Source organism: Euleptes europaea, chromosome 1, assembly GCF_029931775.1.
Source record: "Euleptes europaea isolate rEulEur1 chromosome 1, rEulEur1.hap1, whole genome shotgun sequence".
Taxonomy (NCBI): Eukaryota; Metazoa; Chordata; class Lepidosauria; order Squamata; family Sphaerodactylidae; genus Euleptes; species Euleptes europaea.
Window position 1 is genome coordinate 13,511,283 of NC_079312.1, and position 15,835 is coordinate 13,527,117.

At 46.1% G+C, this 15,835-nt stretch overlaps 1 protein-coding gene across 1 annotated transcript in view; it reads right to left on the reverse strand.

The window, feature by feature from the left end:
* Window positions 1–8,347: 8,347 nt before the first annotated feature.
* Window positions 8,348–15,835, reverse strand: part of LOC130493464 (zinc finger protein 396-like) — a 166,491-nt gene continuing 159,003 nt past the window's right edge. The window contains exons 3-5 of the mRNA XM_056867221.1: window positions 12,534–13,034; window positions 10,433–10,529; window positions 8,348–8,388 (exon numbers count right to left, since the gene is read on the reverse strand). Of these exons, the coding sequence (XP_056723199.1) occupies window positions 8,348–8,388; window positions 10,433–10,529; window positions 12,534–13,034 (639 nt within the window). The remainder of the gene's footprint in view (window positions 8,389–10,432; window positions 10,530–12,533; window positions 13,035–15,835) is intronic.

Sequence of the window (15,835 nt, forward strand, 5' to 3'; positions counted from 1 at the left end):
TCCTGTGTGGGTTCTCTGATGTTTTACCAGTGTGTCTTTGCGGCTAAAGCTCCTCCCACACTCTGGACACCTGTAGGGTTTCTCCCCCGTATGAACTTTCTGATGTCGCTCCAGATGAATGCTCTGGTTGAAGGATTTTGCACAGTAAGAGCATCCATAAGGCCTCTCCCCAGTATGAATTCTCTGATGGGACTTGAACGATCCACTAGAACGCAAGCTTTTCCCGCAATCGGGGCACTCGTAAGTCTTCTTCCTGGCGTGTCGACGCTGGTGCCTAATCAAGTGTTCTCTCTGCAGGAAGCTTCTCCTCCCATGGGGGAATTCATAGTGCTTCTCTCCTGTAAGGATTCTCTGATGTTTATGGAGGCTTGGGTGGAAGTCTCCCCCACGCATGGGACACTGGTGGAAGTTCTCTCCAGCTGGCATTGTATCATGATGATCTGCAACAGCAGTATCTTCTCCCATGCTTGGAGATCCTTCAGGGCTTGTAGACACTGCAGTTTCAATCTTGGCAGCTGTATACTGCCTTTGAGATTTGCATGCCTGCTCGTGAATCTCGGCAGCCGCCGACATGTTCCTTGGGGTTAAATGTAGCACAGTCCTGTGCATTTCCTCAGCTTCTCTTCTTCCTTGGCAGGCCTTCTCCACCTGGGCCTTAATCCCCTTTCTGCCACCTGCAAAGACAGAGAGAAGAGTCTTGTAAATGCTCTAGTCACCCCTGCTCAAGACCACAGCCAAGTCCTTCTTGCTGGCTCCTATCTCTATTCACAACACCCCTCTCTCTGTATCACGGACTGGCAGTGTATCTTTGGGGCTAAACTTTAAAGAACAAAATTCTGCTGCAATGGTATTCCTATCCTGTGTCAAGGAATACTGAATGGTTGCCACCTGTCCTATTGCACAAGGGTGAACATTTTATACTGGTTTTCAGTTACAGATGCCGCAACTGATAAATCATAGACACTTGCTGATTCGAGGCACCCAATGTCAGACCTGCTGCATTTTCACTTAAGAGTTCTACCTGACACCACAGTTTCCCTGTTGGAAGAGCAACACAGACAGTCCCAAGGAGAAGTCCCCTGCTAAATCACATCAAAGGTCCGTCTAATTCACCACCCTCTTCCACAGCAGCCAATCAAATGCTTCCAGGAAGCCCACAAAAGCAGGGAATGAAAGTTAACTCTCTGTATTTGTGTCCCCTAGACTCTCGCATCCAGAGGGGCACTGCCTTTGAGAATGGAGCTTCTGCTTAGCTGTCATGGCTAATCACTGTTGATGCCCCATCAACGGCTACTAGCTGCGGTGATTAAATGGAGCCTCCACATTCAGAGGACACCCATCTCTGAACGCCCATGATAGGAAGTAACATCAAGAGGAAGGTCTTGGATTTTTGCTGTCCCTCAAAGGAAACTGGTTGAGAGATAAGATACTGGACTAGTTGGGCCACTGGTCTGTCCCAATCAGGTTTGCTGCAAACTATGCAAAACTGAATCATTCAAGAGGATTTTTCTGTGCTGACTTACACTGTACTAAATTATTCATAAAGTCACTTGGAAAAACTATTAAGGACTGTGGTCTATACTACTGAGTATAGCCTGCTGAAACAAGGATCCTACTGTGTAATTTTTGCATCATTTAATGTGTCATGTTAATACTTATGCTTTGCTTCATTCCTGTTTTTAGATTTCTGGTTGGTTCTACAACCCTAAACCTACTGTATTGTTTATTGAATGTCCTACCCTGTCGATTATATTGACTCGCTAGATGTATACTGCCTTGAGTCCAAGTAAGAAAGGTGGGCTATAAATAACATAAGTAAATAAAATAAATATCCTCTAGACCTCCCCTCCATGAATGTAAAGTCCAAATGGCCACAACCATAGTCGGTGGCAGTGAATTCCATAAATTATCAAATGAGCACAAAAAAGACTTTTTAAAACCTGTGCTGAATCCAACTTTAATTGGTTATACATGGAGCTTTAGTGTTATGTCAAACTGAGAAAACATATAACCTCTACTATGTCCCCCCACCAAATAAAGTTTTTTTCTTAGTTAAAAAGAGCTTCTCAAAGTGGTCTCCCAGGGAAAGTAGTCACCACTTTGGAAGTAAAAACAGTTCACGGCCCTACATGGATAAGCAGAGGATTAATGGCTGCTACTCTTTCCCATGCTAAGGGTACTCTTGAGGTCTCCGTTGCTGGTGGGTCTCCCAATGTTGGACCAGGGTGAAATTCCAAGTGAAATTCCTCCCACACTCGACACATCTGATGGGCTTCTCTCCAGTGTGGGTGGTCTCATGGCTCATTAAATAGTCTTTCTTCTTGAAGCATTTCCCACACTGAAGACCCTCAAAAGGTCTCTCTTCTGTATGGATTGTCTTATGCCTTGTTAACTTTTTTTTATACAGGAAGGTTTTCCCACACTTGGGACATTCGTGGTGCTTCTCTCCAGTGTGGTGTTTCTGGTGGTTCAGCAAATTTTGCCTGTATTGGAAACTTTTCCCGCACTCGGGACATTCGCAGGGACTTCCTTTGGTGCGAATTCCTTGGTGACTCTCGAACGACTTTCTGGAAGGGATGCTTTCCTTGCAGTTGGGACATTCATCCGACATCTCACCTTGACTCCGATGTCTGGTCAAATTATCCTCCTTCACGCACTCATAGAGTCTGAATTGATTCTTGCCTGTAAGAGTTGCCCCAGGTTCCTCAAGGAAACGTTTTTGTTGGAGGGTTGTCTCTGAGATTGGCCATTCGTAGGGGTTCCCACCAGCACGCATCCAAAAATGTCTGTGTTTGTATTTTCTCCCATACTTAGAGAACAAGGGCTTCCCTCCCTCTGCATCTACTGTATAAGTTTGGCTAGCAGAAAGACCTTCTGAACACTCTGTGTGTTCCTTCTTGGCTTGCAGCCTAGGGGACTCACGTTTCTGCTTGTGGATTTCAGAGGTCCCAGGAATGTCCACTGGGCTTGCTTCTGTTGATGACTCCCTTGTTTCACTTGGACCAGTTTCATCCTCCTCTGAGTCCTCCTCCTTGATCCTCTTCACATCACCTGAAAGAGACAGAAAGAGAAACTGGTCCACCTTTTGCTTCGAGACCTCGAAGGGAGGGGAGGGGCCATGGCTCAGTGGTAGAGCATCTGGTCGGCGTACAGAAGGTGCCTAGGTCAATCCCCGGCATCTCCAGTTAAAAGTATCAGGCAGTAGGTGATGTGAAAAACCTCTACCTGAGAGCCTGGAGAGCCACTGCCAGCCTGAGTAGACAACAAGAAGAAGAAGGGTTGGTTTTTATACCGTGATTTTCTCTACCTTTTAAGGAGGAGACTCAAACTGGATTACAACTGCCTTCCCTTCATCTCCCGCAACAGGCACCTTGTGAGGTAGGTGGGACTGAGAGAGTTCGGAGAGAATGGTGACTAGCCTCATGTGGAGGAGGGGGGAAACCAATCCGGTTCTCCAAATTAGAGTCCGCTGCTGTTAACCACTACACCATGCTGGCTCTGACCTTGATAGACCAAGTGTCTGATTCAGTAGAAGGCAGCTTCATGTGTTCATGTGTGATCTCCTCCTTTCTAACCTTCCTGCCCAGCTGACTCTGGATCTTTCTGCTCAACTACTCTTTATTTACTTCATTTATGCCCTGCCTTTCTCCCCAGTAGGGACCCAAAGCAGCTTACACTGTTGTTATCTCCTTCATTTTATCTTCACAATAACCAGTTAGGCCAAGAGTATGTGACTAGCCCAAGGTCATTCAGCAAGCTTCCATGTGGGGATTCAAACCTGGGTCTCTCAGATCATGGGACGTAACACAAGAACACATGAAGCTACCTTATACTGAATCAGACCCTTGGTCCATCAGAGTCAGTATTGTCTACTCAGACAGGCAGCGGCTCTCCAGAGTCTCAGGCAGAGGTCTTTCACATCACCTGCTTGCCTAGTCCCTTTAACTGGAGATGCCAGGGATTGAACCTGGGGCCTTCTGCATGCCAAGCAGATGCTCTACCACTGAGCCACAGCCCCTCCCCGTATAAACATATTAACTCTTCCATAGAAACTTGGAGCAGCTGTATAATTTCTGTCCTATGAAGGGTTCTCTGATATTTATCCCAATCCCCCCTCATCAGACATTCTGTGCATAGAAGAAACCAGAATCTTATTCTGGACATGATGAATATTCTTATTTGCAGATCAAGAAAATTTAATTATTCCTTCCTCCTCCTGTTTCCTGTTTTACTTTCATTACTTGCATGCAAGTAATTAACAGGCTGGCCTTTTTAAAAACAACTGTTCAGGGTTAGTTGCTTCATACTTAATTAATTACAAGCATTAATGGGGACTAGAAACTATTTATTTTGAAAAGAAGGAACTCCAGAACCACCTTCAGCAAGCTTTCTGCACTAGAACGGACTCTCAGGGCATATGAACAGATGCTTGGCTTATTCAACATCACTCCATCTCTCAACCATTGCAGTAATTCAGAAATCTGTGCAAAATACTACTGCCTTTGTGTGTGTTTTTAAGGAACAATGGCTGGAGCGCTCTGCCAACCTCCAAGACAATGTCAGAGTTCTTCTTGAACTGTAAGAATCTCCGAAATATCCTTATCCAGTCCCTTACCTGAATCTTGGCCTGGGAATCTCTCTCTTCCTTCCAGGAACTGGACCAACATTTCTTCCTCTTTTTCCATGTGGGAGGGAAGGCCAGATTTAGGAACTAAAAACCCCTCTAGAGTAGAGATATAGAGAAAAACAGAGAATTATTCCTGACACATTTGGATTAAAAGAATGTTCACTGATTATCCTTTTTTGGGGGGGGAGTTACTTTTTAAAAATTTAAATACATCAATGAGAAAATTCAAAGTAAAACAAAATATCACAAACAATAATTTTGTCCTTACCTATAAGTAAATATCAGACAAAACTATTACCTTGACAATCCGTAACCTTTCACCTAGGAGAGAGACACCCCCCCGTGATAGCCATTACACCAGCTCACACCCTCCTCTCAGACCTATTTGCAAGCCTAGCAACCACCATATTCCAGCCTAGGAAGCAAAAACAGAGGTAGGATACAGAGTTGGGTGCCCAGCCTCCAGGTGGGGCCTCGTATTACATCTGATCTCCAGGCTACAGAGATTCATTCCCCTAGAGACTATGACTGCCCTGAAGAACAGACTCCATGGCATTATGCTCCATTCGGGTCCCTACCCTGCCCAAACCCCACTCACCCCAAGCTCTACCCCAAATCTCCAGGAATCCCCCAACCTGGATATGGCAGCCCTAAAAGGATGAGCAGCAGGCAGTCAACTGTTCATTCTGGTAAAATCCACATTTCTATACCTTCTCACTTTTTGGTGGCCATGTCTATGATAATAAATATTTTGCCCACTGAATATACTAAAAATCCTTTAAGGTCTTTTTCATATCAGATGCACGTAAGGAACGCTGTGTATGTAAAGACACAGGGAAACACAAGGTCAAATTCTAAAACTGATAGTGACGTTTTCTGGATTAATCATACCTGAGCAAAAAAGGTCCTTACCCAAAGTATCTACATTCCCTCTGTCCTCCTGTAGGACTTGCCAAAACATGGTCCTTTGGCTTGGCTCCATCAGACTCTGCTTAACAACATCTGCATCCCCAAAAGTCATCTGTTTCTTGGAATGGAGGGGGGGAAACACCACACGCACATGATTAATAATGTGAAGGTGCAAACAGAAGATCATACGCTGGAATTCCAAAATCCAGAGCCTTTCAAATATACAATCCTTAATTCACTCACAAAAGCCAACACTTCTAGCATCATCTAATCACATGAACACATGAAGCTGCCTTATACTGAATCAGACCCTTGGTCCATCAAAGTCAGTATTGCCTGCTCAGACCAGCAGTGGCTCTCCAGGGTCTCAGGCAGAGGTCTTTGACATCACCTACTTGCCTAGTCGCTTTAACTGGAGATGCCAGGGATTGAACCTGGGACCTTCTGCATGCCAAGCAGAGGCTCTACCACTGAGCCACAACCCCTCCTAAATCACCCTGGTTTAGAGTCAAGAAAAGGCCTGTTAATATGTTTGAAGAAGAAGAGTTGGTTTTTATATGCTGACTTTCTCTACTACTTAAGGGAGACTCAAACCGGTTTACCCTTTCCCCTCCCCACAACAGACACCCTGTGAGGTAGGTGAGGCTGAGAGAGTGTGACTTGCCCAAGGTCACCCATCTGGCTTCATGTGGACGAGTGGAGAAACAAAACCAGTTCACCAGATTAGCGCCCGCCGGTCATGTGGAGGAGTGGGGAATCACACCCGGTTCTCCAGATCAGACTCCACCACTCCAAACCACCGCTCTTAACCACTACACCACATGTGCATGTGTGTAAAGTGCTGTCACGTCGCAGCTGAATTATGGTGACCCCTCATGAGGTTTTCAAGGCAAGAGAGGTTCAGAGGTGGCCTCTGCATAGCCTCTTGACTTCCTTGGTGGTCTCCCATCCAAATACTAACCAGGGCTGACCCTGCTTAGCTTCCAAGATCTGATGAGATCAGGCTAACCTGGGCCACCCAGGTCAGGGTTACTCAATACATAAAGGTAAAGACAGTCCCCTGTGCAATCACTGGGTAATTCCTGACCCATCGGGAGATGTAACATCCTGACATTTACTAGGCAGTCTATGTTTACGGGGTGGTTTGCCAGTGCCTTCCCAGTCATCTTCCTTTTACCCCCAACAAGCTGGGTACTCCTTTTACCAACCTCGGAAGGATGGAAGGCTGAGTCAACCTTGAGCTGGCTGATAATAATAATTATTTATTTACGGCTATTTGCCTGATAAAACAAAGACAACCTTACAAAAAGTGAATTTTCAGACCAAGTCTAATCTCAATATAAAATACCAGGTTATACATTTTCCGTTTGAGCTGGCTACCTGAAACTGACTTCCGTTGTGATCGAACTCAGGCCATGAGATATTTTGACTGCAGTACTGCAGCTTAACACTCTGCGCCACGAGACTCCTCCATACTCAATACATAAAGTAAAGTAAAGGTCCCCTGTGCAAGCACCGGGTCATTCCTGACCCATGGGGTGACGTCACATCCCGACGTTTCCAAGGCAGACTTTGTTTGCGGGGTGGTTTGCCAGTGCCTTCCCCAGTCATCTTCCCTTTACCCCCAGCAAGCTGGGTACTCATTTGACCGACCTCGGAAGGATGGACGGCTGAGTCAACCTTGAGCCAACTACCTGAAACCAACTTCCGTTGGGATCGAATACGTACTCAATACATACATATAGATTAATCTCTTGTGGCAGAATAAATCACTTTTAGGTAAGCAGGCAAGAACGTTTTCATAAACTGAATTTTTTTAAGCCTTAGGAACTACCAGTCACAAAAATGGCAACTTCATGAGTAGAGCCAGTCACAAAAAAAATGGCAGGTTGTTCAAAAAGTGCAGCGTTTCAGAGCAGCTCTGCCGTGCTAGGGGTGAAAAACCCATTCCTCTACGGTCTTCCCAAAGCAAACCACTACCACCATCACCACCTCAAATTGTAATTTCCCTCTCCCCACTTATCTCTCCTAAAGGCAAAATATATTGTCACTTACCAGGGACAGATACCACAAACCAGGGTACCATCCTGGTTACAACAAAAAGAAGGGCAACACCAATTGGAGCAAAGAGAAGAGGAGAAGGTCCAGTGGGAAGACGATTTTATTCCAATATAATAATAACCTCAACGCATTTTGCATTGAGCTCCCTCCTAAAGTGGGAGCATCCTGACAGCCATCATGGTGTAGTGGTTAATAGTGGTGAAGTGGAACAGTGGATTCTGATCTGGAGATCCGGGTTTGATTCCCCACTCCTCCACATGAGCAGCGGAGGCTAATCTGGTGAACCAGGTTTGATTCCCCACTCCTCCTCATGAAGCCAGCTGAATGACCTTGGGCTAGTCACAACTCTCTTAGAGCTCTCTCAGCCCCACCTGCCTCACAAGGTGTCTGTTGTGGGGAGAGGAGGGGAAGGTGATTGTAAGCTGCTTTGATTCTTCCTTAAGTAGTAGAGAAAGCCAGCATATAAAAACCAACTCTTTTTCTTCTCCTTCTCCCATGTTTCACAGATCCCCCTGAAGAAGCTCAATGCAAAATGTGTAGGGGTTATTATTATATTGGAATAAAGCCATCTTAACACCCTAGTTAAACATGGATCACTAGATCATAGGCTGTTATTGCAACTCATACTTGTTTTGGTGCTTGGTTGTGTTTGTTTTTAAACTTGGAAGCTGCATCCAGTGGATCTCAGAGAGGCAGGATATATAAATCTCTAAATACACAATAAAACAAACCAAACTTTTCTCCAGGGCATCAGTGTACCTTTGCCTGCTCAGAGTCACTTGTTTCCTGTCCTTCAGGAGAAAGAGATAGCGGGAAGTGTCTTGGGCGTTTGGTCCCTCTGCCTGAAAGGAAGGAAGATATAAGATGGGGAATCAGAACACCGTCCTTATGGTGACCAGATATGAAGAAAGAAAAGTTTCACAGTTGTGTGGGAAAAGGGAATTTTGAAAAGGAGGCAGCAGGGTTAGGTAGGGGCAGAGAAGATGTACACATCAAAATCACCTCTTATGCACACTGGTTCAAGGTCCAGGAGTCTGTTTTTTGCACACAGTCGCACTACAAAGAGGTAGAAGAAGAAGAGTTGGTTCTTATATGCCGACTTTCTCTACCACTTAAGGCAGAATCGAACCGGCTTACAATCACCGACCCTTCCCCTCCCCACAACAGACATCCTGTGAGGTGGATGGGGCTGAGAGAGTGTGACTAGCCCAAGGTCACCCAGCTGGTCTCTTGTGGAGGAGTGGGGAAACAAATCCAGTTCACCAGGTTAGCCTCCGCCGCTCATGTGGAGGAGTGAGGAATCAAACCCAGTTCTCCAGATCAGACTCCACCACTCCAAACCACTGCTCTTAACCACTACACCACGCTGGCTCTCTTTGCACATACCAAGGTAGCCACAGATTCTCCAGGAATTTCCCCCCCCCTTGGCCTCATTCATAGCCTGTCTCTTTTCTGTCGCTCTGCTGCTTACCCCTCGATATGTGCAAAGGAGCAGAGGCGTTCCAACAAGCTCTGCTCATACCTCGCAGCTCAGGTCTTGCAAGGGGTTTTTGTAATTATCTTTCAGACACCCAAGTACATATTTCCCGGGCAGTCCTTCTCAAGGTGAAATTGCCCAGGAGAAAAATCTGAATAACTGGCCAAAGGGGGGAAGCTTTGAAGATCTTTATGTAGGGCTGCCAACAACCTGGAGGAGAAAAAAATAATCTCCAGCCCCTGTAAGAGAGGCTCAATGGGATGTTATTTATCGGGGGGGGGGGTTTTTAATTACTTCTGTGCTATGAAAAGCTTCAGCTGACCATATCCAAACATTAAAGCGGCAAGACTCCCCACACCCAGCTCACTGGCAACCCTATCTACATGCTGCCTTGAGTTTGAGGAGACAAAATGAGACAGAATGTTTTAAATGAATAAATACATTTTGTGCGTGTTAAGTGCCGTCAAGTCACTTCCGACTCATGGCGATCCTATGAATCAATGTCCTCCAAAATGTCCTGTCATTAACAGCCTTGCTCAGGACTTGCAAACTGAGAAATGTGGCTTCCTTCATCTCTTGTTGGGTCTTCCTCTTTTCCTGCTGCCTTCTACTTTTCCTAGCATGACTGTCTTTTCCAGTGACTCTGGTCGTCTCATGGCGTGACCAAAATACGATAGCCTCAGTTTAGTCATTTTAGCTTCTCGGGTCAGTTCAGGCTTGATTTGATCTAGAACCCACTGATTTGGGTTTTTTGTTTGTTTGTTTTTGGCCATCCACAGTATCTGTAACACTCTCCTCCAACACCACATTTCAAAGGAACCTACTTCCTTCCTATCGGCCTTCTTCATTGCCCAGCTTTCACACCCATACATAGTAACAGGGAATAAGATGGCACGAATTAAATTGACCTTGGTTGCCAGTGACACATCCTTACATTTAAGAATCTTTTCTAGCTCCTTCATGGCTGTCCTTCCCAATCTCAATCTCCTTCTAATTTCTTGGTTGCAGTCTCCCTTTAGGTTGATAATGGAGCCGAATAGAAAGTCTTGAACAATTTCAATTTCCTCATTGTCCACCTTAAAGTTGAGTAATTCTCCTGTAGTTGTTACTTTTGTCTTCTTGATGTTCAGCTGTAGTCCTGCTTTGGCACTTTCTCCTTTAACTTTTAGCAGCAGCAGCAGTAGTAGTAAAATACATTTTATATTTTTAAATATTGTTACTGATTAATGGATACCCAGGTAAAACTGTATACAACAGAGATTGTTTAACTAGTGATCCTTTACACGGCGCCTGCATAATTAAGTCCTTTCATTTGCAGGGGGTGGGGTGGGGAGATGAAGACTGAGCAGAACCCTTACCCAACAAATGTATCTTCCCTTCGGTGTTCTGCATGGCTTCTTTGTAGACCTTTCTCTGCACGGAATCCAGGGATTCCCCCTCTTCACTCAGGGAATCCTGAAACAGCAAAGAGGATCCCCACTCAGGACAAGACTGGGTATGTAACGGGGAAAGAGGGACGTAGTTTGCTACCTCAGATCCTTTCGGGCATGACTCGAAGGAGCCGTTTCTGAACAGATAAAGCTCCTAAGAGATCTCTGATGCTCATGAGGATCTGGCATTAAGCAAACAGCTGAACTGGGAGTTCCAAGTCTGACTGCGGAAGGGTGTGTGTGCCCCTGGACTTTTAAGAAAGCATAGAGGGACCAGTACACTTTAAGAAACACATGCTCCCTAATACACCTACCTGGCCACTCCAGTCATCTATGAGAACCCTGCTTCAGGTGCCCCTGCCATCTGAGGCTAGACACAAGAAAGGACCTTCTTGGCCATGGCTTCAAAATCACAGCAGAGAAATGCATCTATCTCCCTCTACCATTGTCTTCCACCAGCAGGTTCCCTGACTCGCCCTTCCCTGACTCACCCTTTGATGCCAAGTGGATGGTAGGACATCCATCCCTGCAGGGTCTCACTGATTTTCCTTAGCTCAGTCCCCATGACCATTCCCCTCAGCCACCAGAGGGCTTTTAAAAACTGAAAATAGTTAGAGCGCTTTAGTGTAATATCATTATAGGTGTGCTGGCCAATGGCCGTAACAATAAATGTATATAATTATAGGAGCTAAGGCAGCATGGTATAGCCTGATCTTATCAGATCTCAGAAGCCAAGCAGGATTGGAGCTTGGAAAGATGACTCTGCAGAGGAAGGCAATAGCAAATCCCCCCTGCTTCTCACTTGCCTTGAAAGCACCATATGTCAGTTGTGACTTGATGTCCCATACATTATAACAGTCTATTGCAACAATGCACTAGTTTCCCGCTTCCATTTTTTAAAAGTCTCTGACCCCTTTCATTGCTGAATTGTCAGGGGAAATGTGCAGGCTGTATGTTTTCTCTTGCGTCTCTACAACAAAAAGGGCTAGGGATGCACTTTTTTTTAATGAAAAGGGAACTGAGTACCTTGTTGCAACAGTCTATCTATAGACCCCCTGAGCCCTGATTGACAGGGAAAGGTGTGGGGTAGAAGTTGAATAAAATTAAATAAATATGACCATTTTAAAGCCTTAAATAAGTTCCCCATGGCAAGGTAAGCAATGTGAGCAACACAGAGAATAGTCTCCTTGTGGAAGCAGTCCCACCGATTTCTACAGGAGCAAGCCAGGTTGGTTTTCTTCTGGTCAGCAATTACTTTGAAGGAGTACTGTTTTCAGAAAAGTGGCATATAATATTTTAAATTAAGCTGTAGTGGCAACCCTGAATCTGCCTCACGGGGTTGTTGTGAGACTCAGAAGTACTGGGAAGGATTCCATAAAGGGAAAACAGCTAGAGGATTCATAGAGAATAGATGGTATTTAAGATTATTCTGAACAGATCATTAGTGAAAGGTCACGGATAAGGATGAACTGAAACCTCATTACCAATGCTGTCTCTTTTTGTCATAAAATATTTATCTACTGTAAAAGAATTATTTCCTGCATAGGTAACATAATAATGTTAGTACAAAAAAGGAAATTCCGCAGCACCAACAAGCATGGAAGATCCTCCAAAATACGAGACTGCCCTAAGCATCTTCCTGAAATATTCAAAAGCACCAATTTGAAAGGGCCTACAACAGAGCTGGGTTAAGCTGGTTGGTACTCACCTTTCCTATAATATATTAGTTCTACCGATTCAAAGGATGCCAACAAACCTACCCACATGGACACATGAAGCTGATTTTTACTCAATCAGACACCCTTGGTCCATCAAAGTCAGTATTGTCTACTCAGACCAGCAGTGGCTCTCCAGGGTCTCAGGCAGAGGTCTTTCACATCCCCTACTTGCCTAGTCCCTTTAACTGGAGATGCTGGGGATTGAACCTGGGACCTCTGCATGCCAAGCAGATGCTCTACCACTGACCCACAGCTCCTCCCACATGTTAGGTTCTGTTGGAGACTCTGGGGACTAAGTATTAAATCCTCACCTGCCATTTCCAAATCTCAGCACTGCCTTGATGCTTCATGAGGAAAACATCCACAAGGGCAGCAGCTTGGGTGCAGTTCTCAGGGCAGCTGGCCCTAATCCACCTCTGCAGCTCTGGCGGCAGGATGGCCAGGAACTGCTCCAAGATCAGCAGCTCCAGGATCTGCTCCTTCGAGTGACTCTCCGGCCTCAGCCACTGACGGCAAAGCTCCTGCAGCTGACTGTAGATCCGTCTTGGGTCTTCCACCTCCTGGGAGCGGAACTGTCGGAAGTGCTGCCGCAGGGTTTCCATGCGGTTGGCTTCCCAGCGCAAGATGGCCGCCCTCACTTTCCTATAATCCTCCCTGTCTCTGGCCTCCAGGCTGACGAAGGCCTGCTGGGCTTCTCCGCTGAGTGCCGGCAGGAGCTGGGCGGCCCACTCTTCCCTGGGCCACTGGCAGGCTTTTGCCACTTGCTCGAAGGAGGCCAAGAAGGCCTTAGCATCCTCCCAGGGGCTGGGTTCCTTCTCCCATCCTGGGTGAGGGGAATCCATTCCTCCCAAGAACTCCTGACTTCGGGCTTTCCAGAGCGGTTCCTCTCTACCCTCTCCAGGTCGCACTTCAGGCTGAATTATCCGGATCGCTTCTCCAGTTCCTTCTCCGGGTCCCCCTTCTCGCTCTGGCCATGCAGACTTTTGCTCCTTCATTGCTTTTACCTGTGGCTTTACCAGTGCAAATCCAAAGAGTTACTGAGAATCCTGCTATCAGGCTGATTCTAGGCCAAAAACCTGTCTTGTTTCTTTAAACACAGGATCTTGCAAGAAACACAATTCCGGAAACTGATGAACTTCCGCCTTATTTCCTGGGTTTTATCTCTGCAAGAGGATGACTTCGTTGGTGACAAACGATTTTCAACTGTCAGAGGCCATAAGCCTGTTCCCTGGTTCCTGATTTGCAAGGAGAAAGTCTCCCTGGCCTGGAGAGAGACACACAATGGAATGGTTAAAAAAGACAAGCAAGCAGCAAACCATTTGCACAGACCACCTCGCAAATGCATTCTTTTTCCCTTACCAAAGAACAGGCAGAAGAGAAAATGCATGCCTACATAAAGAACTTGTTTGGGCATTGCTGAGATCTAAGCATGGCGAAGAGGTTGAGCCATGAATTCATAAGTCCCAAGTTCAAATCCCACTTTGGCCATGAATGCAGTAGAAACCCCTGACTAGATCTTTTACCCAACCTAATTTCAACAGCAGTGCAGTAATTAAATTAGGTGGGTCAGGGTCACAAATGTGTAATAAATAATCTCAAAAATGCCCCCCCTTTTGTGTGGGGCGAGCAGCATCTTCTCTGGACCGCAAAAGCCCACACAGGAAAAGCTCTGTGACTTTCTACAGCTTTTCAGCAGAAAAGAGCAGGAGTCCAGCAGCACTTTAAAGGCTAACAACATTTTTGGCAGGGTAGGAGCTTTGGTGAGTCACAGCTGTTTATCTGTAGCAGTAGAAAAGAGCAAAAGTCCAGTAGCACCTTAAAGACTGACATTTCTCATATGAGCTTCAGCGAGTCTGAAGAAGGGATCTGTGTTGGGACCGGTGCTTTTCAACCTGTTCATCAACGACCTGGAGTTGGGGTTAAACAGTGAAGTAGCCAAGTTTGCAGATGACACCAAATTATTTAGGGTGGTTAAAACAAAATCGGACTGGATCTCTGTGTACTGGAAGAATGGGCATTAAAATGGCAAATGAGATTCAATGTGAAGAGTGTAAAGCGATGCATATTGGGGCAAAAAATCCCAACCACATATATACTGATGGGATCTGTGCTGGCAGTGACAGACCAAGAAAGGGATCTTGGGGTGGTAGTGGATGGCTCAATGAAGATGCCAACCCAGTGTGTGGCTGCTGTAAAGAAGGCAAATTCCATGCTGGCCATAATTAGACGAGGAATAGAGAATGAAACTGCTGATATCATACTGCCCTTGTACAAATCTATAGTGAGACCACACTTGGAATACTGTGTACAGTTCTGGTTACCACACCTAAAAAAGGATATTACAGAGCTTGAGAAGGTGCAGAAAAGAGCAACCAAAATGATTAAGGGACTAGAGCAACTGTCCTATGGGGAGTGGTTAGGACGCTTAGGGCTGTTTAGCTTGGAAAGAAGGCGGCTAAGGGGAGACATGATAGAGGTCTATAAAATTATGCATGGTTTGGAGAGAGTGGACAGGGAGAGGTTTTTTCCCCTCTCCCATAATACTAGAACCTGGGGTCATCTGCTAAAGCTGGAGGGGGGAGAGATTCAAAAGAGATAAAAGGAAGTATATTTTCACACAACGCATAGTTAAATTGTGGAACTCCCTGCCCCAGGATGTGGTGATGGCTGCCAGCTTGGAGGGCTTTAAGAGGGGAGTGGACATATTCATGGAGGAAAGGGGTATTCATGGCTATTAGTTAGAATGGATACTGGTCATGCTGCATACTATTCTCTCTAGTATCAGAGGAGCATGCCTATTATTTTGGGTGCGGTGGAACACAGGCAGGATGGTGCTGCTGCCGTCGTCTGGTTTGTGGCTTCCTGGAGGCACCTGGTTGGCCACTGTGTGAACAGACTGCTGGACTGGATGGGCCTTGGTCTGATCCAGTAGGGCCTTTCTCATGTTCTTAAGAAGTGACCTGTGGATCATGAAAGCGCATACCCTACCAGAAATGTTGTTAGTCTAAGGCACTGCTGCTCATACCTTACCAGAAATTTTGTTAGTCTTTAAGGTGTAGGTCCCTCTTTGCCACCAGTGGGAGGTTTGGGGGGGGCGGAGCCTGAGGAGGGCGGGGTTTGGGGAGGGACTTCAATGCTATAGAGTCCAATTGCCAACGCTGCCATTTTCTCCAGGTGAACTGATCTCTGTATGCTGGAGATCAGTTGAAACAGCAGGAGACCTGCTAATACCTGGAAGTTGGCGGCCCGATTAAAGGCGCTACTGGACTCTTGCTCTTTTCCACTGCCACAGACAAACAGGGCCACCCCTCCTGATCTACAGCGTCTCAGTTATCGCCTGTTTTTAGATCCCCAGCCTCCTGTTTCTTGCAAGGCATTGCAACCCAGATCCTAGTCTGACCCTCTAACCACGGGCCCCACCCTGGCTCTCGATTCACTATCCATTCATTGTGAAAAACCAGGGATGAGGTTCTCAAAGCCCCACTGTACTTCCCGTGGGTGTACAGGGAGAAAGGGAGAAAAGGTCTCTGCCCGGAGGAAGTTTCCGATCTGGGTGTCAACTGCGCTGGGGAGACGAGCGCGAGCCAAATGCGCCCACACGTGCGCACTTATA